This window comes from Chelmon rostratus, chromosome 18 (genome assembly GCF_017976325.1).
Source record: "Chelmon rostratus isolate fCheRos1 chromosome 18, fCheRos1.pri, whole genome shotgun sequence".
Lineage (NCBI taxonomy): Eukaryota > Metazoa > Chordata > Actinopteri > Chaetodontiformes > Chaetodontidae > Chelmon > Chelmon rostratus.
The window spans coordinates 14,784,087-14,810,556 of record NC_055675.1 but is presented as its reverse complement, the minus strand read 5'-3'; the positions used below and the strand labels follow the sequence as shown (position 1 = coordinate 14,810,556).

General features: G+C 43.7%; 1 protein-coding gene across 1 annotated transcript in view; it reads left to right on the top strand.

Annotated features, from left to right (window-relative positions):
- Positions 1–24,829, top strand: part of foxo3b (forkhead box O3b) — a 43,957-nt gene extending 19,128 nt beyond the window's left edge. The window contains exons 3-4 of the mRNA XM_041958672.1: positions 18,913–20,384; positions 21,327–24,829. Of these exons, the coding sequence (XP_041814606.1) occupies positions 18,913–20,355 (1,443 nt within the window). The 3' untranslated portion in view covers positions 20,356–20,384; positions 21,327–24,829. The remainder of the gene's footprint in view (positions 1–18,912; positions 20,385–21,326) is intronic.
- Positions 24,830–26,470: the final 1,641 nt, after the last annotated feature.

Here is a 26,470-nt window from a genome sequence, read left to right as displayed (position 1 = left end):
TAGAGGATCGTTTGGTTATCTAATCTGCTGGGTTGTGACTTTGTGGACACAGTAAACCCATTGATACACACAGCAATCCTGCCACAGCTACCCCACGCGTCCTATTCCAGCTTTTAAAGTGAGTGTGCCGCCCGAGGAGAAGCCTGCCCGGCGCTGCTGCACTCGGCTACACCAGTGAATAATTCACGCTAACCCAAATTCTTCTACAGTGCTTACTCTACCCGTAAGTGCTCCCACAAAGACATAGAAACACACACACACATACTCGCAAGCACCCCCCGTAAGTGGTGGTCCCTAGGCATTGCCCATAGTAGTCTAACCCAGACAAGCAGACTGTGAAAAGCAGACAAAATAAAGTCTTGTACACTTCACTTTACTACTCCCTCTGCAGCCATGTCTGTCTGCATACTTCACATTAAAAGCACCCTGCAGCAGTTTGTGTTCTCTGCAGCCCTCCCTTTCCATGTCTGTCTGTCTCTATCTACACATTGCACCCTTTTACACCCGCCTGCATTTTCTTTTATTAGAAACCCGTCATTTCATACAGTAGCACTTTAGTGCTTTTTCGATGTAGCCCTGCCCACATGAGGTGAAGCGCATTCCTGCCTGTCTGGCTTTCTCTATTTCCTTTTTTAAATCTCGTCTCTCTTGTCTCTGTCTTCTTCTCGCTCTGCCCTCGCTTTGAACTTATTATGGTGGATGTAGGTGACTTCCCGACGCACCCACCCAACCACCCGCAATAATGCACGCACACACACACACACACACACACATACACACACAGGGTGACTTTAGCCTGACTTTACTCTCTTACTCAGCCAGCCACTGACCCACTTAGTGTGGAATAGTGCACCAGACAGACGGCAGGCTTCTTACTCCAGGGCACTCTGGGAAAACTAAGCTAAAAACAACGAAAGATGCACATGCACACACACTCACGCACACATACACACAGCGGACAAGCTTACTCAGAGTCAGATCACACAGAACGTGGAACATACAGTCTACTTTGGTGCCATCAAGTAGGCCCAAACTGGTTGGTCCAGTGGCGTCATCACTTGAGACAACAGCATACCTGGAAATACCCTCTGATTCACTCTGTTTGATATGAAGGTGGAGTCAGCGGCCAGTTAGCTTAGCATAAAGAATGAAAATAGGAGTCCAAAGGTTACAAAATCCCCCTACCAGTGCTTCAGGATTAAAGTTCACTGAAACCAATATCTTGTTTGTTTAATCCATAAAAACATTAGTTTGTGTTTTGATGGCTGGTTATGTAGCAGACTATTTCTTGGCAATGACTTCCTGGAGCCTTGTCATAACCTGAGGTTGCCAGGCAACCAAAGGACTCTCCAGGAAGTCACTGTACTCAGCCATAAAAAGTCTGACACATAACTTCCCCATAAAACTACAAATTGTTGTGTTTTGCTCTTTGGCTTTTGTACAGATTAAACAAACAAGAAATAACAATTTACTTTGTGAATTTTAGAGGTGGATCTTGTTTCTCTCTTCAGAGAGACAGGCTAGATGTAAAGCTAGCTAAGCTAAGCTATCTAGCTCCAGCTCCACACTGAACAGACAGATATGAGACTGGTATCCTGCAAGGAAGCAAATAAGAGTATTTCCCAACATGTCAAACTATTCCTTTCATTTCTAGCTACTTCTTTCATCCTCAAAAGAGGATATAGTTCAGTATCTAGCAATCGTCATATCAACACACACACACACTGCAAAAAAGTGTGCAATATATACAGACTGTGGCCACACCTCGAAACTTAAACACACACTCTGATTATTCTGCAGCACACCGAGGACGATGCAGCACAGTTGTACACCATACGCAATAGAAATGGTGCCGAATACTTTATTTCATAATTCACAGACAGAAAGACACACACTCATCATCCAATGGGAGTTTTTTTATGCTACAACATAGGAGCATAGCTACAGCCAGCTTAGCCCTTTCCTCCACCCCGATCTCGTGACCAGACAAGCGAGCGACAGACCGACCAACTAATGTAACACCACCACTTCCCTTTTCCTCTGGTTATTTCAGTCAGTTTGAGGCCAGAGGCTGCTGACTGCTCGTGCCACACCGTAGTGACTGGCGTGAGGTCAACATGTGAGTTCAGAGGGGTAAACCTCACAAGTCGTATATTGCACACTGGACACCTGAAACCCTTTTTCTTGTACAGGCTGCAGAATGTTCCCTGCTGCCAATCTTCATCCCTTCCTTGATCACTTTTTGTCCTCATCGTGACCTTTTTCACCCTCTCTCTTCATTTTGCTTCCTTGCAGTCTCGTTTTCTAAAGCAACGTGAACTTGTTGCGTGACTGGCATTCATCAGCAAGCCTTTCATTACTGTGTGAGTGCTGTCAGTCTGCTTTGAGGTGAGGTTTTTTTGAAGAGTCCTCCTTGAAAGGTTCACACACTCTAAGGTCAGCGCGCTGTGCAAGCATATGTGTGCATTTGTGTGCTTTTTTTTTATTAGCACGTGGAAGCTGTGGTGTTGAGCCCACTATCAGAAAGAGGCCCGTTTGGCTGAAAAGCCTGACAGCGCTTTCTTTCTCTCTCTTTTTCTCCACTCTTCCTTTCTTCTTCCCCTTTTTTTCCCCCCTCCGGTTTACAAGGCCTTCACACACAAGCTCCAAAGGATTACCAGACACACCCCTTTCAGAAGCACTGAGCCCTACAGCTCCTCAGTCACCCCACAGTATGTCTGTGTGTGTGTGTGTGTGTGTGTGCGTGTGCGTGTGTGCGCATCTGTGTGTGTGAAAGGGAACGCTTGAGCAAGAGCAGTCGAGATCTCACACTATCTACCCACTCTGCCTCCTCAGAGAGAAGAAAGTGGAGGAGGAAAAACAAAAAGAGAGGTGGAAAGAGGAGAGTCAGGGAGGGGAGGGGGGGCAGATTGAGTGATTGCTGCTCACCATCACAGAGAGGGAGAAGGAGTCAGAGAACAGAGTTTTGGCCTGCAGCCAGCTAGTGCCACCATACAGCTTTTGTGCGGAGAGTTGACTTAGAAAGGACCTTTCAGAGAGGGAGAGAAAAGAGTGGGAGATGACAGAAAAATACAGAAAAACGGGCAATGAGAGAACGTCAGAGCAAGAGGAGAAGGGGCAAAATAGGAGGAGAAATACTCACAAAAGGCAGCTATAAGGGAGAGGACAGACAAACAATGAGAAAGGAGAAAAATGAGGAGTGGGAGGAGGGTTTAAACCAGAAGATAGAGACTCATTCATGAGCCTGTACAGTAGATTAAAGAGATCAGGCCACAGCTACACCCTTCTGCCTTTCTATGCCTCCCTCCATCCCTCTTTACCCTTCCTTAAAGCCAGTTTAGCCTCCAAAAGGTCACAAAGAAACTAACACTCACATTTGCACGCTGGGTTCTACTGGGACACATTCTGCAGTTTCTTTTTTTCCCCAGGTGAGGTCAGGGGAAGTGCACTGATGTCACTGTGTCACTAGCTGGGGATTTTGGGTAACGCCGCCAGCCGCAGCTTCGTTGAGGCAATTACCTGCTTCTGTGAGACCATTGTTTCCTGTCACGGCAACACAAGTGCATGCGTGTGCATCTCAAAATGAGCAACCGCCAAATCCAAAACTTAAACATATCAGGAGCAGTAGAAAGACTTTTCGTGGCTGCACGTACAAAAATACATGATATGCACACACACAGCAGACAGGAGGGGTAGCTGTGTGGTTGCCAGTGGTCTATTAATAGCGGGGTAATAAAAATACAAAGTGCTGCGTGTGGGGAAAAGAGCTCAACTGGACGGGAGGGTGAGGTGACGTGGTGGGGAGGGGACACTGTGATTCAATAGAGGCCACTGTTCACCTGACTCTGTGTGTGTGGGTGTATGTGTGTGTGTGTGCGTGCGTGTGTGCGTGTGTGCGTGTGTGTGCATCCTCATGGATGTGTACAACATGCTAGTGGTAAGGAAAGTGTAAAGAAATACCAGCCTGACCTGTGAACAGTAGTAAGTGTGTGTGTGTGTGTGTGTGTGTGTGTGTGTGTATTGTCATGTATGAGCACTAAGCTGTGAGCGCCTGAGAGAGCCAGGACAAAAGGGAAGGATGAGGGAAGGCATCATAGGGCCTCCTGTGTCCCCGTTGAACCCTCTCTGCTATGGGTAAAGTGGGGCCCAGATGCCCATAATTGTACCCCCAAATAACCCCCTGTAGCATGGGGGTATTTAAGTTCACGTCGCCATTGGGCCCAAAATAAATACTGAGTCCTGATCACAACATACAGTCTGCTTGGACTCCGCTAATGAAATTCCATCGCAGTCACCATGGCACTGAAGTTCACTTCAAGCGGTGAGGACAGACAGGAGGTGTGTGTTAGGAGTTTGGATTCTGCCAGGCAATGAAATATAATGACGACCTTCAGTCTATGAACATAAATATGGAGTTCTAATTTGCTTCCTTGCTCGTTTCACGAAGCAAACAGCTTGGTTTGCAAGTGGTGAAGATTTCACTGGCTGGGGAAGAAAGAAAGCTAAAGAGTGGGCGAATGAGAAAATAGAAGGAGTGGTGGGTCCCTTTGGATAAAGATGCATATTTGATAATTCATTGCAATATGGCTATAACCTTTCCAGTATGTCCTCTCTCGCCCCCAGACTTCCTGTCACTCTCCTTTGTGTACTTTTTGATTTAAAAAAAAACCCAAAATGCCCTGAAAGAGGGGCATAACTGTGAGGAATGAATGGCAGCACCTTCAGGGTTTGTCTCTTTCTGCAACAAATAATCGCAAATTACTTGCACACCAGAAAGTCTTAATGATAAATGCAGACAAATCCTAAACAAAAAATTGGACAGTGTGCAGGACTATAAAATCTAAGAAGAGCAGACAAACAATCCAAAAACTGGACCTTCCTATTCTTTAACAGGGGGATATAAGAAGAGAAAGTGAAGTAGGAAAACAGCTAAGAACAACAAAAGAAAGTGGGCTTCTGCTATGTGCTGCTCAGTGCACCCTCCTACACCTGTGGTTTAAAGTCTCTGTTTAGAGTTCATGTACTGTGTCAAACAACCACGCACACAGGTGATATCAGGGTTTAGTTTTAAGTCAGTCTGTGCAGTCCGTCAGTCAATGCAAGAAGTGAGATTTAATTCTTGGTTCAATTTTTTGGTAGGGAAAAATGTCAAATCTGTGAATAAATTGTGCAAAATGAAGCCTGCATAATGAGAACTGCAGCTTCAGTTAACATTAAGAGCTGAACTGATTGTAAATGTGGTCGGACGTGGAGATGAAATGTCATAAACTGTGAGCAGAGACCTCATAAACAGACAAAAACGCATCCAGACATATACAACGATGGCTGACTGAAGACGAGGAGGACGTGCAGATTTAAGCTGACACAGCACAGTGGAGTTTGGCACCACGGCTACGTCATCATCATCTCCTTTAGTAATGATTAATAAGCTTAACAGAAACGTGCTCCACACACGCACTTAGACCTCTCCAAACAAAAGCTTGGGCGCTCACGTTTTCTCGTGCACACAAGCTCCAATGATTCACACACGTAATCAGGCATAATCACATTGGACAGACAAACAGTGAAGAGGGTTACTGCGGTCATGAAACAACAGCTTTGCTCAAGAAACTGGGATTTCAAAAAATCCTCTGAGGTCAGTTAGACAGGAAGTGATGCAATAATGGGGGGGGGGGGCATAAGAGGGGAAACAGAGCAGACAGTAGAGGCTGGTTGTATTTTATAAAGTATTTTACAAGTCTGATGTTTTCTACTTGAAGTCTGGTAGAAAAGGTCTTCTGGTAAAGTCCTGCGTGTTGAAACCACTCCAACACACCAGTGCAGAGATGGTCAAACCCAGGTTCAAATAAGAGAAGAAAAGCAGGGAGCTCAGTCAGACTGCTGCTCTCCTTCCTTCTTGTCTCAAAGCAGGAAGTCATGTGACTCTTCAGAGGGGCGGAGCCAAGAGGGACAGAGGAAAAGGCTCACTGTTGCTGGGAGAAAACTCTCCCAAGGTGTGTGTGCTTATGCAGTTTGTCAGTGTTTTAACAGTGTGTGTGTGTGTGTGTGTGTGTCAGCCATTGGGTGTTTGCCTTGCAAAGGTTAGGATCTCGCCCTGTGCTAAAACACACACATAAAAAAATACACACTCAGTACACAGATACACATTGTGAGTGTATGGGTGTCAAAACCCACCACTACCACCTCCTTTCCCGCTCTCCAGCTGCTCAGCTGGTGTGTAGGAGGAAGAGGGCTGACAGGCCTGGGAGTGCTGACATCAGCAGAGCATGAGGCGCGCACACACACACACACACACACACACACACACACACACGGTCAAGCTGAAACACTTTCTAGTTGCGGAGGTGTTGGGTATATCAGGACAGGCAAGTTAAACTAAACTATTGATTCTGAGCCTGACAGAAACAAAGATAGATTTAAAGTCCAATTTTCTTCAGAAGTGCTCTCTCACTCATTAACCTGAAAATAAAACACAAAGACGGGTTTATCATTATGTTTAAACGACCAGCACCTGAGGTTTTAGTTTAAATTGCAAAGGAATGTTTGGTTCATTTTAACTTAATCTTATCCTTGTAGTTCGGGCTGTCATTTTTATCAGTTTTGGTAATATTTTACTCGCCAAAGTAATTGCTGAGACCTGAAAACATGGTAAGTTTGTTGCTATAAATTCAGATGGGGCAGAAACACAAACTGTCAGGCGATTGCACGGGTTTTTCAAAACAGATAATCAAACAAAACAGATGAGACAGCCACAGACCTGCTCGCAAGACACAGCTCGGCATGATGGCCGAAACGAAGAAAATAAAACCCAAGTTGAAATAAACAGGAATTATCCTTTAAATGTGTGTCATGGTACAACATACGGTAAGAATCAGTGGGCTGTGGTCTGGTGTGTGTGTGTGTGTGTGTCGGAGTGTGTATCTGTTTTTAGCACCATTAGAGTGAAGAGCCCCATGAGCACCAGCAGGGCCCCAACACTAATCCGGCCCAGATGTGAACTCCACCAAAACTTAAAGCGTGCACAACACACACACACACACACACAAATACACACATTACAAACAAGAACCAGCATGTCACCAGTTCCAAACAATCGGGCTCAAACTAGATTTGCGGCCTACTGTTTAGTTAGCCAACATGATTCTGTGTAATGCTATTATGGCCATAATCTGTCTCAATGAGATCATAGCTCACCTTCAGCGGAGTTAATTTGAGGTTTGAGAGGTCACGAAACCGCGTACGTCAACAGATAGAAAATGAGTCAACCCTTCTTCTACCCAGTCCAGTGGGCGTGGCCTGGATACAGCCTCGAGGCATTAAGCAGCCTGTGTTGTGGAAACAGTGGGTCAAAGAGATGGCACACCTCATTGTCACACACACCAGAGCAAAGGTAGCTCAAGCAGACAAGTGTAATGACAAATGACATGTGGACATACTGGAATGCACAGAGGGAAAGCCTGGGGCAAAGGTGTGTGTGTGTGTGTGTGTGTGTGTGTCTCTTTGTGTCCAGTATACAGTCAGATTTACACCGCTTCAAGATGTTACTGAATGCAGGCAAGAAAACACATAGAAAAGTCAGTGAAGACTTGTGGAGACACAGGAGACAGTGAGGCCGTTTAGGAGAAAGGCCTCATACGCTGCAGCACACATGCACATATTTGTGTTACACTTTTTTTTCCATTAACTGTGACATCATGCCTACTATATGAACACCTCGATAGCAATTGGCAGGTTTGCGCACTGGTGACCCCACGTGTCAGCACAAGGTTAAAATGAAGCAAAGTCTACTTTGTGAGCACTTGAATTGCGAGAAGTTCACCAAAAAGTTGCATTTTCTTTTTCACTGTTTCATGTACTGGATATTTAGAGGCCCTAAAAAGGTGAAAATGAATGATGAATATCGAGTATTTCACAAAGAAAAATCTAAACTTTGAGAAAAGACAGAAAACTAAGCATGAACAGAAATATGATTGCTAAATGATCATATCTTTTATAGCCCCTTTAATCACGACTTATTAAGGAGGTATTTTGGGATCCAATAATATAAAGTCATAATTTTTTCACACTTCAGGGACCTAAATGTCTTTTTCTACTTGAGATAGATATAAAAACTAGTTTAGAGATTTTATGTGTTGTAATTACGATGTACTTATAATATAATTATTTACTCAACAGTGAATTTCAAAACAAACTTACAAAGTACTTTACTAGAAAGCGAGACAAAAAAAAACAGCAGAGCAGACAGTTTTGGTCTAAACAGGGAGATAACAGGAAGACACAGATTTGTCATTTCCCGTGGTTTAAGATTTACAGCCAGTGACGAGATACCAGAAATTAATATGGGTTACTAAGAAAAATCTGTAGCATTTGCAACTCTACTTTGTATCTCTACAGTAGCACAGGTCTTCCATATATCTATTACATATTCCCAGTGTCCTCAGTTCACCAAAAAGCTACCACTCCGTTCTGTGCGGAGCTCAAGCTGGTCCTCGGTGGAAATCAAGTATGCACACAGGGCAAAGTGGTGTGGGAGGCAATAAACCTCAGTCAACCCCTCACCCAAGCTACGCACATAAAAACAGCATGTCGTCCTCCCCTCCCTCACTTCCTCACTCTGTCCCTCCACTTCTCTGTTCCCTTGCTCTCTCTTCTACTTCTGCTGCCACTTTTCCATCCACTATTGACATAAATCGCCTTACTGTGCATTGATTTTTTTCCTTCCTTTCGCAGTCATCGTGTCGCAAAGTGGCAAATTCGCCTTTGAAAGTTTCCTTTTGATGATACCCTCAATTTCCCTCCACATCGGAGCACAAGACCGCTCTATGGAGCAGAAGTGAATGACTTATGTTTTGGTTATGTTTTGGACATCAGTTTGGCACATCAACTTCACTACAGTACCCATGAGCCTCTGTGACTGTTGCTATGGACGCAGCATGCAAGGAATACATTTGCTGATCCAAAATTGATGTGAAATCCGTGAATTGAAACACAATGTCTGGATGAATGGAATAAGTTCATCAGAGCAGCTGAAACCCTAAAATGTCACAAGAAAAGCTTAAACATTTTTCTACCTTATTTTCCCTTGTTTTTGTGTCTAAGTGACTAATGAGGGGAATAATTTCTGAAATGGTCCAGTATTGAGCGAGAGCACTGCAGCTGCGAATCGGGCTGCAATATAACCCTTCATCATCATCACCGTCAATGTATGTCCCCTAAAAGTGCTTGTTTTTGTCACTGACAGCCTTATTCTAAGTACACTCTACAGAGATATTCCTTTTTTGTTAGAGTAAAGAACCTTCTGGTTTAACTCATTTGACTTTTACTTCTCTCAAAGCCTTGAAAGCCAAAAATAAATCCTCCCACTTCTCTTCTCCATTGCCCTTGAAATAGGGCCGTGGGTTGAGGTGTAGATGGCGGGCTCGTTTCCCAAACGTATTCCTTGTCGCCCGCACCGTATCTTCCCACAGGAATAGCAACATTCCCCCTTCCTGATAATAATGAATGATTCTGCCCTTCCCCCAGCTTCTCCCTCCATCCCTCCACTCCTCGGTGCTGCTCGTATCGTGCAGAGATGTAATTAATCATGTAGACACCCTGCTACTCTTAATACTAAGGGTGCCCTCTTTTTCTCTATCTCCCTGTCTTCCCACTATACTCTTTATCTGTCTCTGTCTCCTTCAGTGCCTCTCAATCTCTCTCACACAGTTTGAAGGCCTCATTAATCGGCTGTTCACATAGTGAAGCTCCGTAATGCAAACCAGTGGGATCATTTGGTGGACAGCCTCTCCTGTCTTTTCACCTTTGTCCACGCCACTGCGCTTCATCCTCAGTGTGTGTTTTGTTGTGTGCATTTGAGCGCGTCTGTCATCAGCGCGCTCATACGCCAGCATGAATACGATAATCGTCGCTAGCAGACTTGCCCTCTGGCCCCTCAGTATTTTTAGATGTCAGATGTTGAAATAGTTCAAGTTCTTAAAAAGGGCAGGCTGCGAGTCACCACGGTATCCTCATAAAGCCGGGGCAGACGATCTGTCAACCCAACCCAACAGACAAACCCAAACAACATTCATTTCACACAGCAAATAAATTATTCTAAATCCACCGGCAGCTTATCACCAAATATATTAAGAGCATGTTCCCTCTGGTTGTATTTATTGACTGGCAGATGGCTTATACTTCCCTTCAGTAATGCCTTGACTGTACTTTTTATTTTTTAGAACAAGGCGAAAGAGTTTGACAGATTAAACTGTCATTTATCTGTGAGAGGAGCTCCTGTTAAGATTTATGTAGGATGCGCAGCAGAGGTTGGACATTATGATGATATATACAGTGCGATGAATTAATACAGATTTCTCTACCACAAGAGAGGCATCGCTGGTTGTAGCATCAGGAGAAATGTGGTAGAAAGCTCCTCCATTACAGTGCATGCAACTGTAATTACAATGCAGGATATTATGATCAATGTTGAATATACAGGATCTTATAAAGTATCTTAATTTGCCAGGTACTAAATTTGCTAGATTGTTAAAAACACATAATCCCGTTTGGTTAAACTGTTTCTCAACTGACAATAGATTTGACTCACCTCCCCTACTTCCTATATGTGAGCTTATCTGCATGTGTAAAATTTAGGTTTGGTATAGCGTGAATTGTTAAAATAAATAAATAAATAGAATACACAAATGAGAGAAAACTGTTGTGTTTGGCCCCATTCAGTTCTTTTCCTCGCTGCTGCTTTACTCTCTTGCAAGTCTGTTTCTCCTTCTGTCTGAATAAGTCGTCTTTGTCTGTGCTGAGATGTTTCTGTTGTCAGTGTACTTGTGTGCGTGTGTTCTTGGCAGGCGCCGTCGCTCCGTAGCTTAAGGACGCCGTGTCCTGGAACTCGGGTTGATAAAGCCCAGCATGGATGTCCTGTGTTGTCCCAAAGCAAGGCGCACACGTCATGTGCTGGGCTGTGATGAACAGTATGTGTTTGTGAACGCACACGTGCCACATGAGCTCAAATGGGGTTTTTTTGTGTTTGTGTGGCTGACAGAAATTATAATTTTTTTTTAAGGATGATATCTAGTGATCGATTTCCCTGCTGCTTCTAGCTTTTCATATCCGTAATTGTCCTTCCAGCTTGAGTGTGCGTGTGCTGAACTTTCCACTGTGACCATAAGCCAGTGCTTCATAGGAACTGAGGTGACCCTCCAGCACTGATCAAAACACACTGACCCAATGAAGCCTTACGAGGGTAACGTGACTAACCATGCCTCCGCAACCAGCCCACACTGATTGGCTGTTTGAGGTGGGATGGGTTACCCACCTCTCCCACCTCACGCTAACTGATTGGAGGAAATTTAAGAGTAAACAAGTAGTTCTTTGAGCATGTGGCACAACACGGGACACACCATGAAGCCAAAGAAGGAGAGAAGAGAGGGAGAGGCAGACAGATGGGAAAGATAGAAAGAAAGAGAGAGAGTGAAAGAGAGAGAGAGAGGATGACATTGCAGTAGTAAGGTCTCAGTGATGACAAGAGCAGGCTTTTTGGTGATTTAACAAGGTCACAACTCTTGGAAAGCAGTGTGTGTGTGCTCGCTTTAACTGCAATTTAATTCTAAGAGGAACTTGATATTGCTGTTCACACCATAATAATGGATTTGTCAGTCTCAATAAGGCATTATAGATTGGATAGACCCTTTTCATAACAAAGAAATAAAAAATCTATTTCCTGAATTTATTTGACGTTTGAAGTGTGTGTGTGTGTGTGTGTGTGTGTGTGCGTCTGCAAGAAGACCTTAATCTATTCACAAAAAGAGGAGCGGAGGAGGGAGTAAAAGCAGAATTATAAGCAGAATGAGGTGTAACACGATTCTTCCTGCCAAGCTCCAGATCCCTGTCCAGTGTACACACACACACACACACACACACACACACACACACACACACAGATATACAAGCTAAAACACACACAAGCTGAGAGAGACACCCAGCCACTGGCCGGGAAAAATGCACATATGATTGAAGAGAATGGAATGTTCTGTCTGCAGTCCAGAGCTCAGGGCAGCTGGAACCTGGACCCAATGTGTGTGTGTCTTTGTGAGTGTGTGTGTTTGTATGTGTGTGTTAGTGGAGGGTCACAGTATAAATAACCGTCCTCTCTCGGCAGTGTTAGTGCAGTCCAGCCAGGCTGTTTATTTATAAACCGGCTTGTACGTGTCAAAGACCTGCATGTCGTCTACGCCTCTACCTCACACTCACTTGCTACACTTTCACTGCTCTCCTCCACTACTTTTACCAAGCCACGGTGGCCGTGACTGCGTGGCCGCAAGGCTCCGAGAAGTAAGTTCCGTCAGCCTAAAATCTGCGGCCAAGTAGACTGCTCGCACCACAAGGGCACAGACTGCGCACACACTAGAAATCTGTCAAATACAACAAACTTCCTGTCAGGTGGTCACCATCATGGTCTCGTATGCACATGTGGAACAAGTCTGCATACCCCCGAATGTGGTACCATCCTACACGGCACACAATTTTTGTCACAATGTTTGAGGGTGACTGTGATGTGACAGCAAAATGTGTGTACATTTCATTTTTGTACTTTACAGAGTAGTTACACATGTTTATATAAAGTGCACATTATGTGAGTATCTAAAAAACAACAGATGTATAGGTTTCTTCATTCAGATGTTCATTTTTCCACAACAGGAGTTTCATTAGTCTATAAAATTAAATTCATTTGCAGCTAAAACCACCATAGGCTCTTATTTGTGTCTGTCTCTGTCTGTTGGTTGAATGATTGATTTTTGAGGCTGACATGAGTTGGTATGTCATCAAAATATTTATTTTGCTTTGTGTCATTCCCCTTTAACTATAATGTTAAAAGTTCATCTCCAGAAAAATATTGCTGCTTTTAATAAGATGATTTTTTCATTTTTACATTAGAGATACATATGTCTGAAATAGAACTTGTATTTGTATTTGGCACATTTGAATAATAGCTTTTGTGGCTGAAAAATCTTAGGCCTAGGCTTTTGTTTGTTTCTTGCGTATAAATAAACTGCAAATGTGCCCGTACGCCAGGAAACAAAAAAACAAAACAAAACAGCAATGACGTTTGCTTTCATACTTCATTCATCTATCATTCATTTTCTAAGACGCTACCTGCTCGCCTGTTTGCACTAAGTTAATCTTGTTTGCGTTCTCTAAAGAAAGAACACTTCAGGGCAAGACAAGCATGACTTTAACCACAGCCCATTGTCAAACCCTCGCCTTAAAGGTAACTAATGTTGCGCAAGTTGTACGCTTGACCCAGCAGTGGGCACTGTTGACATTAGAAGCAGATTAGTGCTGGTTTACATAATGGCTGATAACGTGTGGTTATGTTTGGCCGGGACTCACACACACATACACACTGTGTCAATGGGTGGTTAAGTACACCAGAGGTGTGAGGCTTGGGTCACAGAATTGGTCCAATCACAGCAGTGGTGGCAGGGTCGAGAGGGCGGGGCTGACATGTATGAGGCGAGCGCTTCAACCTCAAAGCACTTTGACCTTTGACACAGTGCTGTCTCCAGGCTCCATGACACTGTAACCCCCTGACCTAACGCCTTCCTGTAGCTCAGTACGTGATGAGCTGTGAGTGTGTGTGTGTTAACGGCTTTTTTGTGTGTGTTTTTCTCTGCATTTCCTTACAGCTAAAGGCAGGGGAGGCTGTGTCAGGGTTGGGCTGACCAGTAAAATGTTTCTCTCAGGCACGCACAGGGTACAGGAACCTGGCAAAGTGGAACTGACCCAGTTCATACATTTGAGTTCAGATATGTGCTGTAGCTGGGTGATGAAATACACTTGCAATACCATGCAGACCCTCCCTTTTCTGTACTGCCTGGCTACGCACAGCAATTTCTCTCCACCAATCACCACAGCTGAAGCTAGGACAGCTACAGCCAATTAGAAAGCACTCATAGAATCATCTGAACCAATCAGAGAAACCTGCTTTCTGAGTAACCCCTTGAGTCTGAGTTCCAGCATTAATTTCTATACATTTACAACATGCATACATGGTCATGAATAAGTCTTATTTCCTCACAGTAGAATTAAACGCCTCCTCAAAAAGCCACTTTAAAATGTTTAATGTACACACATCATCTACATTCAGATTTACATAAATGCACCTACGCACCTTCAAAAATCTGAATAATGAAAGAAAGGAGAGAGAGATTCCTAGCGTGGTTGCTGACAGTGATTAATTGTTCCCACATGTTGCTGACGGACAAAAAGGCCTCTGTGTTCCTGAGCTCTGGCTGCAGCTGGTGTGCACACACACACACACACACACACACACACACGCACACACAGCTGGGGCCTGTCTCATGAAGCAAGTTCAGCTTTGTCAGGCTATCTTTGAATTTGCTTGTTACACTGTTGAACCTGGATAACCGGTCTCACGAACAATCTGTCATGAGGAACAAACTATTAAAATCAAGAAATATACAGCAATTTTAAATATTAATATATATAGAGATATAAAGATATAAAACAATAAATGTTACTCATGATTTAAGAACTACAGTCAGCTAGCTATCAGATATTTGTTGTTCATGACTAGAGTGAGATAACCTGAGATGAGATAACCCCTAAAGCAGGTTTTCATGGTGCTTTATGTTAATTAAAGGAATAGTTTGACATTCTGGGAAATTAAGGTGGTATCAGTCGTCTCATTTCACTCTTGGTTAAAAAAAAGAATGTGCATATTTACCAAATGTCAAAACTACTCTTTCAAAGCACAGACTTGAGGAAAAAATGCCAGGAATGAAAGCAAAGTTAGCTCACGAACCTGCACGTCAACCGAGCCAGAGCCCAATGTGTTAATTCACCTCTCCGAGATGAACGCTCAAATTAGAGAGCATGAGGAGGAGGAGGGTACACAACAGAAGAATGGTGAGGAAAAATTAGAAAGAGAAAAAGCTCCCTAACATTAGCAGGCAGTTTCAACAGCATCATTATCCCTTGGAAGGTTGTTCCTGCGAGCTGTGTTAGTCTATGTGTGTGTGTATGTGTGTGTTATTTAGCTCTTGTGGCTGCATAGTAGGAGTTATGAATCAGAGCTGCCGTCTCAGTGAGCTGTTTTTATTAATGGACTTTGGGAATACCCCAGAGGAGCTGTACAGTAGAGAGCATACAGTATCCCACTCACACAGCGATGTGCCATGTACACACACACACACACACACACACACACACACACACACACACAAACCCATAAAGTGCATACATTCTGCAAATAACAAGACATAAAAGAGTCATGGTTATTCAATCACACATGGAGCACTGCATTAAAGGGACACGTTTTGAAATAAAAGCACAAGAATAAATTAAATAGAGCAGAGGATTCCAAGAAAGAGCCATAACGCTGTATTGATTTCAGCTACTGCGTCTGTTTCAGTTATGAAGGGGAGATGAGATGTAGAGGAGGAGACGGGCTGATGAATTACATTTAAGATACAGGAGTTGGGGTTTAGATCGCACAAAAGAAGGGACTCCCCAGTGTGTATTATGGAGATTTTCCTAATATTTTGTACACACATAGCCTTTGGAGACTCTTTTTCCACATCTGAAGCCGTTTTCCCCCAGAGTTCAGTCATGTTTAGTGAAGTATGAAGGCTGCTACCAAACTCAGGTGTGATTTAAGAGTCTTTTAATGAACTCCTGGGAAGTTAAATAATATGATTGATTGTGTCATTAAACGCAGTAACAATCCTGGCAGCCAGAAATGAGATGTTGTGGTCTGCAGGAGAGACTGAATGTCTGCATGAAATCTGAAGCAAAGAAAATATCCAGACAGAAATGGCTAAAAGGTCAGCCCGCTAAAATCATAAAACAACTTATTTTCCACTCACAGAACCACAAGTGTGTGCAGATAGTTTAGGTTTTGTTCGCCAACATCATCACAACTGAGACTTCTGCTCCATCCAGACAAAATGGAGGTGAATAAAATATATAGAAAATATATCCTGGAAATCTTTTAATTATCCAGACTAACAGGGTTTGTGAGGAAGAGTGTGTGGGAAGAGCCACTACTACTACGCACTACACTCATACATCACACGTAATACTGATACATAGCAGGAACATTTTTCTTTCTTTCACCCTGCAATCATCATCTTCTCACTCTCTTTCTCACCATCACTCACACATTTTCTCTTGGCACCCTTTTTTTTTATCACTGTCCATGCTTTGGTTGCAGATGTCCCATTTCCTTTTATTGCTGCTCCATCACACCGAGTTAGAAATATCGCACCTGACATTTGAAGGATACGAGCAGTGGCACGGAAAAGAGAAACATTAAACAACTGGCTTCGTTTGGAGGAGGGGTTGGGGAGGTGCGGGGATAAAGGTGGTGTAGGATGAAGCGAGGGAAAAGGATTGATGAAGTGTCAGGTGCTGGCAGGTAAATGTTTACAGCAGTGAGGGAAGGAAACTCACATTCCATTCATTCTGCATTCATTCACCCCTCCAAAAGTTCTCTTTTTCCTTTACAAAGTCTGTCCTTTGCCATTAGTTACATCCCCCTGGCAGCTGGAAACATTTAGCTTCTGTGTTTATGTGTGTGTGTGTGTATGTGTGTGCATGCGTGTCTGTAAAATGTTCTGTAATAAAGCAGCATTACGTCATGCCTCGAGAGATGCTGGCAGAGGATAAACACTGGTCTCACTGGTATCTCTTCTCATCTTACCTCATTTCACAGAACACACACACACACACACACACACACACACACACAGGAAACGTGCGTTCACATACACGCACCATTCATGATTAAATGCAACTTTTCATGGATTCTCTAATACACAGCAGTGGTCACATAAAGCAGACAGTCTTGTAGAAAACTACGTTTGCATTTACAAACACTGAAGAGTCTGCAAATGCAAAATGGGGCACATGTATCTACCACAAACACACACATTCATGCTCAAACAGACACCCACTCACATTGGGTCATAGGTTCAGTTTGGCCCCAGAGATTAAGCTTTCTTACTTTGCCAACGTAGCAGTCAGAACGGTAACTTAAGCCTGCTCTTTCTCCTCTCTGACTGAACTGCCTTTGACCAGAAAAACAATCCGGACCAAATTGTCTGTAAACTGTTGCCCAGGACAGACGGGGCTGCTTCATGGAAAACAATACTGTTATTCCCACAAAAACTTGAAAATGTTGGCCCTCGTCGTTTGGAACCCAGAAATCTGTTCTGTTTTAGGGAGTAAAAATATACACAGGAGGAAAACAGAGAGGGAAAAATGTGTGCTTGTTGTGGATGGCGGTTGGGTTGTTTACATGGGAGGATATAGCATAGCCCCAGAGTCCCTCAAGGCCCATAAGAGCTATGTGTTTGTGAAACAGCAGAAATTGCGGAAGAGGAAGGGGGCATGGAAAGAAAAGGAGACAGGCAAAATAATGAATTCAACAAGGCCTAGGTAGGTTCTGGGGCACGAAAAGAGGAGAAAAAAAAGAAGTGTAATAAGACAAAAGTCAAGTGAAAAAGGTCAACACCATATATACAAATTTTCTGGAATATTCCACAAAATGCAGTTTTATAAAGGTTTAAAGGCTACTCTTGTTATAATGGTGCTGTAGTTTCATGAAACACTAATGTGGTTTCCTGGCCTTTGTCTCCTCTCTTGTAGTTTAAATATAGCCCATCTTTGTGACATCAATCTAAAATCCCTGTTGGTTCACTAATGATTCCATCAGATCCAGGTCTCAGTGCCTCTGTTCTCTGACAGCAACTGGTCTCCCCCAGGATAAGCACTTCAATAATCAGTCGGACTGAAATGTAACAAAGGTTATACAAGTTGTGATCGGAAGGTCACCGGTTCGATTTCCCCTTGAGCAAGGCACTTAGCCCCCCTATATGCTCCCCGGGCGCCTGATGCGGCAGCCCACTGCTCCTGTGTGTTTCACTGCATGTTGCATGTTGCATGTGCATGTGTGTGTTTCAAAAACAGTGATGGGTGAAATGCAGAGAATAATTTCCCAGTTTGGGATCAATAAAGTGAATAAAATTAAAAAATTATATTAAGAGTCTCCATGCTAGCGGTTCTGTGAGGTTCTGTGAGGCTGTAGCAGTGCTTTGAGCTAAACGCTCACTTGAGCATGCCAGCATAGAGCCATGCCACTAGCAGGGCTAAAAACAAGTACAACCACTACAACATCAGTGTACACTAAGAAAGAAAGTCTGTCTGATGGATGTAAATGTAAACAAAGACAGTAGAGATTCAACAGGGTTATTGCAGTTCAAGTCTTTCTTGTGTACATACATCTTTGTGTTGTGAATAAAACTCTTGACCATCACCAGGGGCTGTCATGTGCACCAGTTCTCCTACAATGAGCCTTTGGGTCTCGTACAAGGAAGGAGCTCAGAGCTGATCAATATACACCACCCAGGACTCAGGCATGCACAAACACACATGATCTGACACAGAATGCACCCCTTAAGCAACACAGGGGCTCTTTGTATGTGCCATTCATGATCGAGGAGACGCTTGATTATAGACCACTGTCTCGCTTTTCTCTTTTATACCCACAACACAAAAGCTACAGTGGGAACAATGCAGACATCAGCGCTAAGTGCTGCTGCACGTTAATGTCTTTTTGTCTATATTTAGTGAATGAACAATTGAAACGACAGGATTTTTGCTTTGTTTGTGTGTCTAGTCACCACGAGTGTTTACATCGCTGCAGAATCAGTAGTAGTGGGTGGTTTATGGATCTGTGTTGGACTTAATGAGGGGTATTCATTGAATGTTGTATCGGTAAAAGGAAAGGAACAATTCAACAAATCAATATTGATGACTGTTTAGGCAATTGTTTCTAAAGGATTTTACGCACATCATCCAACATAGTCTCTTCTCTTTCTCTCCTTTGCATTACAGAACTCCATCCGGCACAACCTTTCCCTCCACAGCCGTTTCATCCGTGTCCAGAACGAGGGAACAGGGAAGAGTTCCTGGTGGATGATCAACCCAGAGGGAGGGAAGGGTGGAAAGGCTCCTCGCCGCCGTGCAGTCTCCATGGATAACAGCAACAAGTACACCAAGTCCGCCCGTGGCCGCGCTGCCAAGAAGAAGGCTGCCCTGCAGGCTGCAGCCGCTGCAGCCGGTGAAGGCGGCGCAGACAGTCCTTCAGGTCTCTCCAAGTGGCCTGGAAGCCCAACGTCACGCAGCAGCGAGGAGCTGGACGCCTGGACAGACTTCCGCTCACGTACTAATTCCAACGCCAGCACGCTGAGCGGTCGCCTCTCACCCATTCTGGCCAACCCTGAGCTAGACGAGGTGCCCGATGACGAGCCTCCTCTCTCGCCTATGCTCTACTCCAGCCCTGGCAGAGCGCTGTCACCCGGCAACGCCACGACCAATGGGAAGTCTGTCCCGACTGAGCTGCCCCGCCTGGCAGACCTGGCAGGTACAATGAACCTGAATGATGGACTCACAGATGACCTGATGGATGAGTTGCTGGATAACCTGGTGCCAACCGTTACAGGACAGGCCACTCCAAATGGCTCCTCAGGGTTCAATTTTGGGTCCAAACCCAACGGTCTAGGCTCACCATCCTCCACCTCCTCTCCTTCCTCCAACTCTCCTTCTAACGGTGGAGTTAATGGTTACAGCAACTCCATCTTTGGCCCCCACACGACGGGCTCCTCTCTGCGTCCGTCCCCCATGCAGACCATCCAGGAGAACAAGCAGACCTCCTTCTCCAGCATCAGCCTGTCTCGCTTTGGCAGTCAGACACTACAAGACCTGCTCAACTCTGACAGCCACAGCCACAGCGATGTCATGATGACCCAGTCTGACCCACTGATGTCACAGGCCAGCGCCGCCGCCGTCATTTCCCAGAACTCTCGGCGTGGCCTCATGCTCCGTAATGATCCCGTTATGACCTTTGGGACCACAGGAGGAGTTCAGGGCAGCCAAGGAGAAATGCTGCAAAGTAACAACCACAACCAGAGCTCCCTGAGGTCTTTAAACGGAGGCCTGAACCTAGCAAACGAGGCTAACGCTCTGGCAAATGCTAAGCAGCAGCTCCTGCTCTCACCCTTGGGAGGAAATGGTTCTTCTTCCATGCAGATCGACACATCGATCTTTCTAAACGGAACCGTTAACAGCAGTGGAGGGATCTGCCAGGACCGTTTCCCCACAGATCTGGACCTGGACATGTTCAACAGCAGCCTGGAGTGCGATATGGACTCCATCATCAGGAACGAGCTGATGGACGCAGATGGCCTGGACTTTAACTTTGACTCTCTGGCCAACATGAATGGAGTCGGCAACTTCACAACCACCAAGCAGACCTCTCAGAGCTGGGTACCTGGTTGAGAGGGTCAGGCCAGGAAGGAACAGAGCAGGTGTGTATGTTTGAGTTTTATGTGTACTGGTGCCGTTTGAGCAGTGGTGAGCATATGTAGATTTATGAGTTAGGGATGCACTGATCCAACCTTTTCTCCCGCAACATTGATTCCAACACCTAAACTCAGGGTACAGCCAGTACTAAGCACAGATCCAACACTTGTGCTCTTTTTTTCTCAAATGTTAACCCTGTAAAAGTCTCTGTGTGAACTGACAAAGATATGTGTAAACTGTAAATGAGAGTGTAACTGCTGATCACATAACAATAAGTGGAAATATACCATCATGCTTCCCTAGGCTTGTGAAAATCAATCAATTTCAAAGATTTTTGTGCTGTAGAATGACTGGTGTAAACTGATACAGAAAAAAAAGCACTGATTGCTGTTATAAACCGCAACCAAGTCAGTGCTGTGCTTCTGTGAATCCACATAGAAGAAGTTCTCTATACATAATTACATGCTCCTGCATCTGTTCTTGAAACTTTTTATCAAACCGACACCAACCTGCTAAACAAAGTTGCTTCTCCAGTAATCTTTTCTAACTTCAATTGCTAAAAGTTCATTTTTAATCGTTTCCTGGGCCATTTTCATTAATAAATATTTGCTTAACATGTAATATAATGTGCCAAAAAGCTAATAAAAAGTCCTAATCAGCGTCTATGAAGTACATCTCTGTAAACATTAGCTTACAGTCAACACTATCACAGTAAAGGCATACTACTGCCTTCCCATTGACATGCGTTGTGAAGCGCATGCAGGAAGCAGCTTTAAGAAGATTCACATTCTAATGCAAATGGACAGAGCAGAACAAAATTGGTGACTTCGGCCAATAACCAATCTAAGAGGCACATCCCTCGTAGAAATGTTTGACTTTAGGACTTTTCTTGCATTTAAGTTCAGTACACTAATAAGACATAATCATCTTGTCCTTTATCTCTTCAGGTCTGAACTGTGCAGTGCAAGAGAAGATCAGACACACAACATCCTTTTTGCCAAACCTGCCATCAGCACAACGTAAAATACAAACCCTGTGTTTACAGAAAAAGACTTCCTCTCGAGAGCTTTACCTTCGCTCGCACACTGCTGAACCAAGAACGATCCAACAGACTCTAGAGATGCTGCACATCAGCCCTCAAATCCTTCTGTGAAACAACAACAACAACAACAACAAAAACAAAGCTATGTCAAACTCACAAATCTTAGAATTATGCAATTTTCCTTTGACACCCAGTCTGTTGATATCAAAGAGAGACTGTTTTATCAGAAGAGGTTTCAGGTGGAATACAAGAACTAAATATCAAGCAAAGACTGAAGGCGTGCACGGTGCAGTTGTTCCCGTTGAAGACAACAAAAAAGACAAACGTGTAAAGTGAAAAAATCAAGAAGTGATGTGGTGTAAATCTGATCCAGTAGTTTCCTGGGATGTGTTATGTTGGAAAAAAAAAATCCCTCTGTCCTCACTTGGTGATTTTAAATGTTCAGTGTTTGTTTTTTGGAATTTCTGTTTTATCATAATTGTTTCTGCATCATACATGTCTGTACAAAAAAAAGTTGGTGTATTGATGAAATGAAAAGATGAAAAGGAGTATCTAACTCGCTGAGCGTGCAGTATGCAATGCATACAGTACATGCAACACACAAACAGACAAACCTACACTTTGCCCCAGGTTGCAAAACTTCAGAACCCTAATAAGTTAAGATTTGTCATATTGATGCCATGCACTTCCAGTTTTGTTCTTATGAATTGCTTGAATTAAATTAAATGCCGCATACTGAGGGTTTCATTACAATTAGATGAATATTAAAACATTTGTTGTCTTTTGCATATATCTGACGGTTAAAAAAAAAAAAGAAAAAAGACAAGAGGAAGAAAATCTCTGTCATGGATAATTGTACAGTGCAGGGCAGTGGAAAGTTCAAGAAGCAAGGGGAAAGATCCCTCTCTGTCTGTTCTTAGACTTCTGGTGAGTTCTGTTGAGGTTGTTAATCACTGCATATGATGTAGCCAAAATGAATACCTGTGTCCTAGGGTTGTGAACATTTCCACACCATAACAGGTGCTATGTAAACAGTGTTGAATCCCGCCCCGAGAGCAAGCCGTGCATTTTGTGTGTTCATTTTGTTTCTGTTTTTACCCACGACCTGCAGAAGCCCAAAGCTGCAGCCACGTGTAGCACGGCGAGGTTGAACCTGTAGACGCCGGGGGTGGGGGGGAGCAGGGTTTTAGGCTCATTCCTCTAGAAGCCATTTGTTTCTCGAGTAAAACAATAAGCTATCTCTGTATATTGCCAAATTACTTGAAACAAACAGTAGGATATGCTGGCAGCCAAATCACAGCACACTTACACACACACACGCACACACATACATTACACACACGTACAGTAGATAGAAAAAAAAAAGAATACCAGGGATCTGTGTTAAGCTCTGCTGTTTTCTTGTCATGAGCTTGTGGGGCTTGTTATGCATATATAGAATCACTCAGGGGGGAAAAGGGAGGCTTCCCGTTTAAGTAACATCAAGTCACATTCTAATGGTATTTTAACATTTCTTGATAAAAACAGTAATGCTTTGTGTTCGTGAACTTGTAACCTGTGAACTTCGGGCCGTCAAGATGAAGAGGAGGAAGGAAGATAAATGTCAGGATTAAGACTTCACGCGGTCTGTTATTTTTGGTTTTGCCGTCATAGTTTTTTTTTTTTTTTCCTCTTGTTGGACTCGTGACACACATACACACATCCCCTCATGGACACGCCTGGTGCTCCTGCAGGTGATTTCCTGTATCTCTTGAGTACATACTGATGTATGTGTGTGTGTGTGTGTGTGTGTGTGTGTGTATTTGTCAATCTGTGGAGTTTAATTCTGTTGATTTAATCTCACAAGGACGTGTAAATCCCTCACTATCCCTCATGCTGCATACAGCACAGCCGACTGTATGCATGTATTTATGCATTATGAATTGTGTGAAATGCATATATACTCGCTGTATGTCCTATATACTCATGTAGTACTTGACCCTTGGATTTGTGATACCTCTGAAGGTAAAATTGAAGAAATAATGAACAATGTTACACGTCGGGAAGGAGGGAACACTGTTACCAGCGATTCAATTGTTGAACCAGATTTTTTTTAAATGGTGGAAAGCACCATTGTTGTAGCATCTGGAGACCCTGGTATCCCTTCTCTGTGTATGGAAGTGTATGCCCCGCTGTGTATAATAGTGTACAGATGTGTGTATATCACTTTGAGGCCAAGGCGGAGGAGTGTGTGTGCATGGTTGGCTAGAATGATCTACTGTGCTATCTGAGGTTTAGTGCATGAACTAGCTGTACCCCCCACCACCCCCCAACCCCTCCTTGACCCTTCCAATGGTGCCGTCCTGCGACAGAAATTGTAATACAGAAATACAGAGAGGAACCCTGTGTCTTTAGCACTCAAACACACACTTTCTATTTTCAAAATCAGGTCTCACAGTGCAGCACTTGCACCATCCTCCCGTATTAACAGGTTTATTATTGCGAGTGTGTGTACATGGACTCAGACGCAGGGAAATCCTCCTTAACGGACGTTCCTCAGCTTCACACTTGTTTTATTCCACGTGGAGTACAGTAGGCTCACGTCCCGGTGCTCTCAGCTAGCGTTTGGTCGTAACATCGACGCGGTTAAACCGCTCTCTGACAACGAGTTGGAATTTCCTTCGCCGTGTCACAGCTAAAATATACGGAGCATTTATCACGTGTCTTTTGGCAGCAGGAATCCTGAGCCATCACCTGAACTGCTAAGCGTTTAAATTCATCTACTCTGATTGTACCGAATTTCAGGAGCGCTTTACTCCTCCTGTGAAGAAGACTGACAAGGTGACTCCAGGGAACCATGTAATCCTTTCTATTTAAAGAGGGGTTATTGATCCTTGATAAACTGCAAATCTCAATCGCAGGGTGGTGCTCCTTACATTTTGTACATTCAGTGTAAAATGTGTTGGCTGTTCGGGGAGATAGTTTACACTTAGTCATAGTGGAGCAGGCGTTCCACACAACCACTCAGTGCTACTGCTTCATTCAGGCACAGATGATCTCCTCTCGTGCCCAACACACACACGCACGCACCTGCAGCACAACACGTGCAAATTTAAAGCTAAGAGAAGCAAAAAAAAAAAAAGAAAAGAAAGAAAAAAAGAAGAGACATACCACTAGATACCTTAATCACCTCTTGGACATTTCCTTTTCATTATCGTCTCTGAAACCTTTTCCATCCTTGTTTAGAGGCCCAGGCCAGCTCCCCTCCATACGCCCTCTGAACTTTGCCCTTTGAACTTTGCCCTTTATTAATCTTGCTTCTTCTCGACTTGATGTTAGTGGGTATTTTTCCTGTGTATTCCATTTTGAATTGTAATCTAGTTTGTATAAGAAATGGTGCGCATGTAAATAAAGCTTGGTGAGGCTCCACACCCTTTCTGTCTCCTTGTTTTAGCTAATTTTATCGCTATAAAAATATGAAAGTATTACATGTACATCAATTTCACGAGTGCTGTGGAAGCGCAGGGCTGTTGTTAACAGCTCATATTGCCACGAGAGGAATTTCCAGCCCAGCGAGGAAAATCTTGCAGCTCTCCTTACATGTGATGTTAATTCACAAGTTAACTTGCCAACTGTTTTCCAAAACAGTGTGTGTCTGAGTGCTTGTGCATGAACAAATTTAACCTCGCACTCCCTCCAGAAGATAAATCTCTTTCTCATGTCAGTCTGGAGGGAGCAGCAAAACAACTCCATGTTCTTCTCAAGTTCCTGGAAGTCCTCTTGCACAATGTTTGTTGGATTAAGTGAGAGCAGACGTACAGCAACCCTCTGATACAAATGGGTTGGGTACTTTTCCTCAGCTGTTGCGAAACATAAAGGGAAAGGGGGAGCAGTCAGAGATGGGGGTCACTGGCATGTCTGAAATTTCCCCGAGGCCAAGGTGCCAAATATTAACACAGACCCTGGCCGAGCTGACACTCTTCTTCCCTTCTGGCGGTTCAAACAGCAAATAAGCCACTTTTCCCCTCAGACACTTGCTATCACTGAGTGTTCACATCAGGTTTTCCTTCATCTCTATGAATTATCCCAGACAAACTGACACTTTAGAGCAATTTTACGTTGTCTGGTGCCAGCAGCTCCACAGCAGCCTTCCTTCTGAATGATGTTAGCCATTAGCTCGTTCAGCACATACCTTGGCTGCAGAACACGGTCTCTGTCAGAATGTGGTCTTGTGAAAGCTGCTTGTTGGGCCTCCAAATTCCACTGAAGACCGAGAGCTTCATCCACGTACGTTTGTCCTTGCAGCTCATCTGGTTTAGCATGTTGGTAGCTGTATTGGCTCCTGATATCAGCCATTTTCACTGTAAGCTCGTCCCCACAAATTAACTTAGACAGAATAGCTCTTCAACTTCAACAACAACAAAAAAAGTTTGTCTATATCTCTTGGAAAGCGCGACACTCTGCATCTATTTACGATTCTCTGGCAGGCGCAATGACGCACTGACGTAATATCAACCGCGACGCACGTGTTGCGTTCAGGGACCGCTCGGAAAAACGGAATAGACCACTGTTTTGTGTTATTTTCTTTGTCGCCTTTTTTGTATTTATAATTTGCCATATACGACCCCACCCGTGATTTATAACATTGATGTGATATTGAGGATTCATTTCTGAAGATTTGCAAATTTACTACTACTACTACTACTACTTACTACTACCACCACTATCATCAGGTATATGTCCTTCAATTACAGTTGAATTGGACGTGGCGGAGTTTTAAGGATTAAATTAATCTTACTTATAGTTAATACCTTTAAATGTGACTGATTTCTCCACCATAACTATATTCCTCGCAAATTTCATCACATAAGAAGATAAATAAAATGTGCAAAAAAATACCCCAAACATTTAAATGACATGAAAAACATTTACATTTAGAGAGCGTCTGTGGTTGCTAAGAAATTTTCTTTGTAAACTGGAGTAACGACTTCAGCATTTCTAAAACTTTGCTGATCAGAACTTTCTGGCTCATCAATATTACTAGCTACTGTCTGCAAAGTGATTTTATCT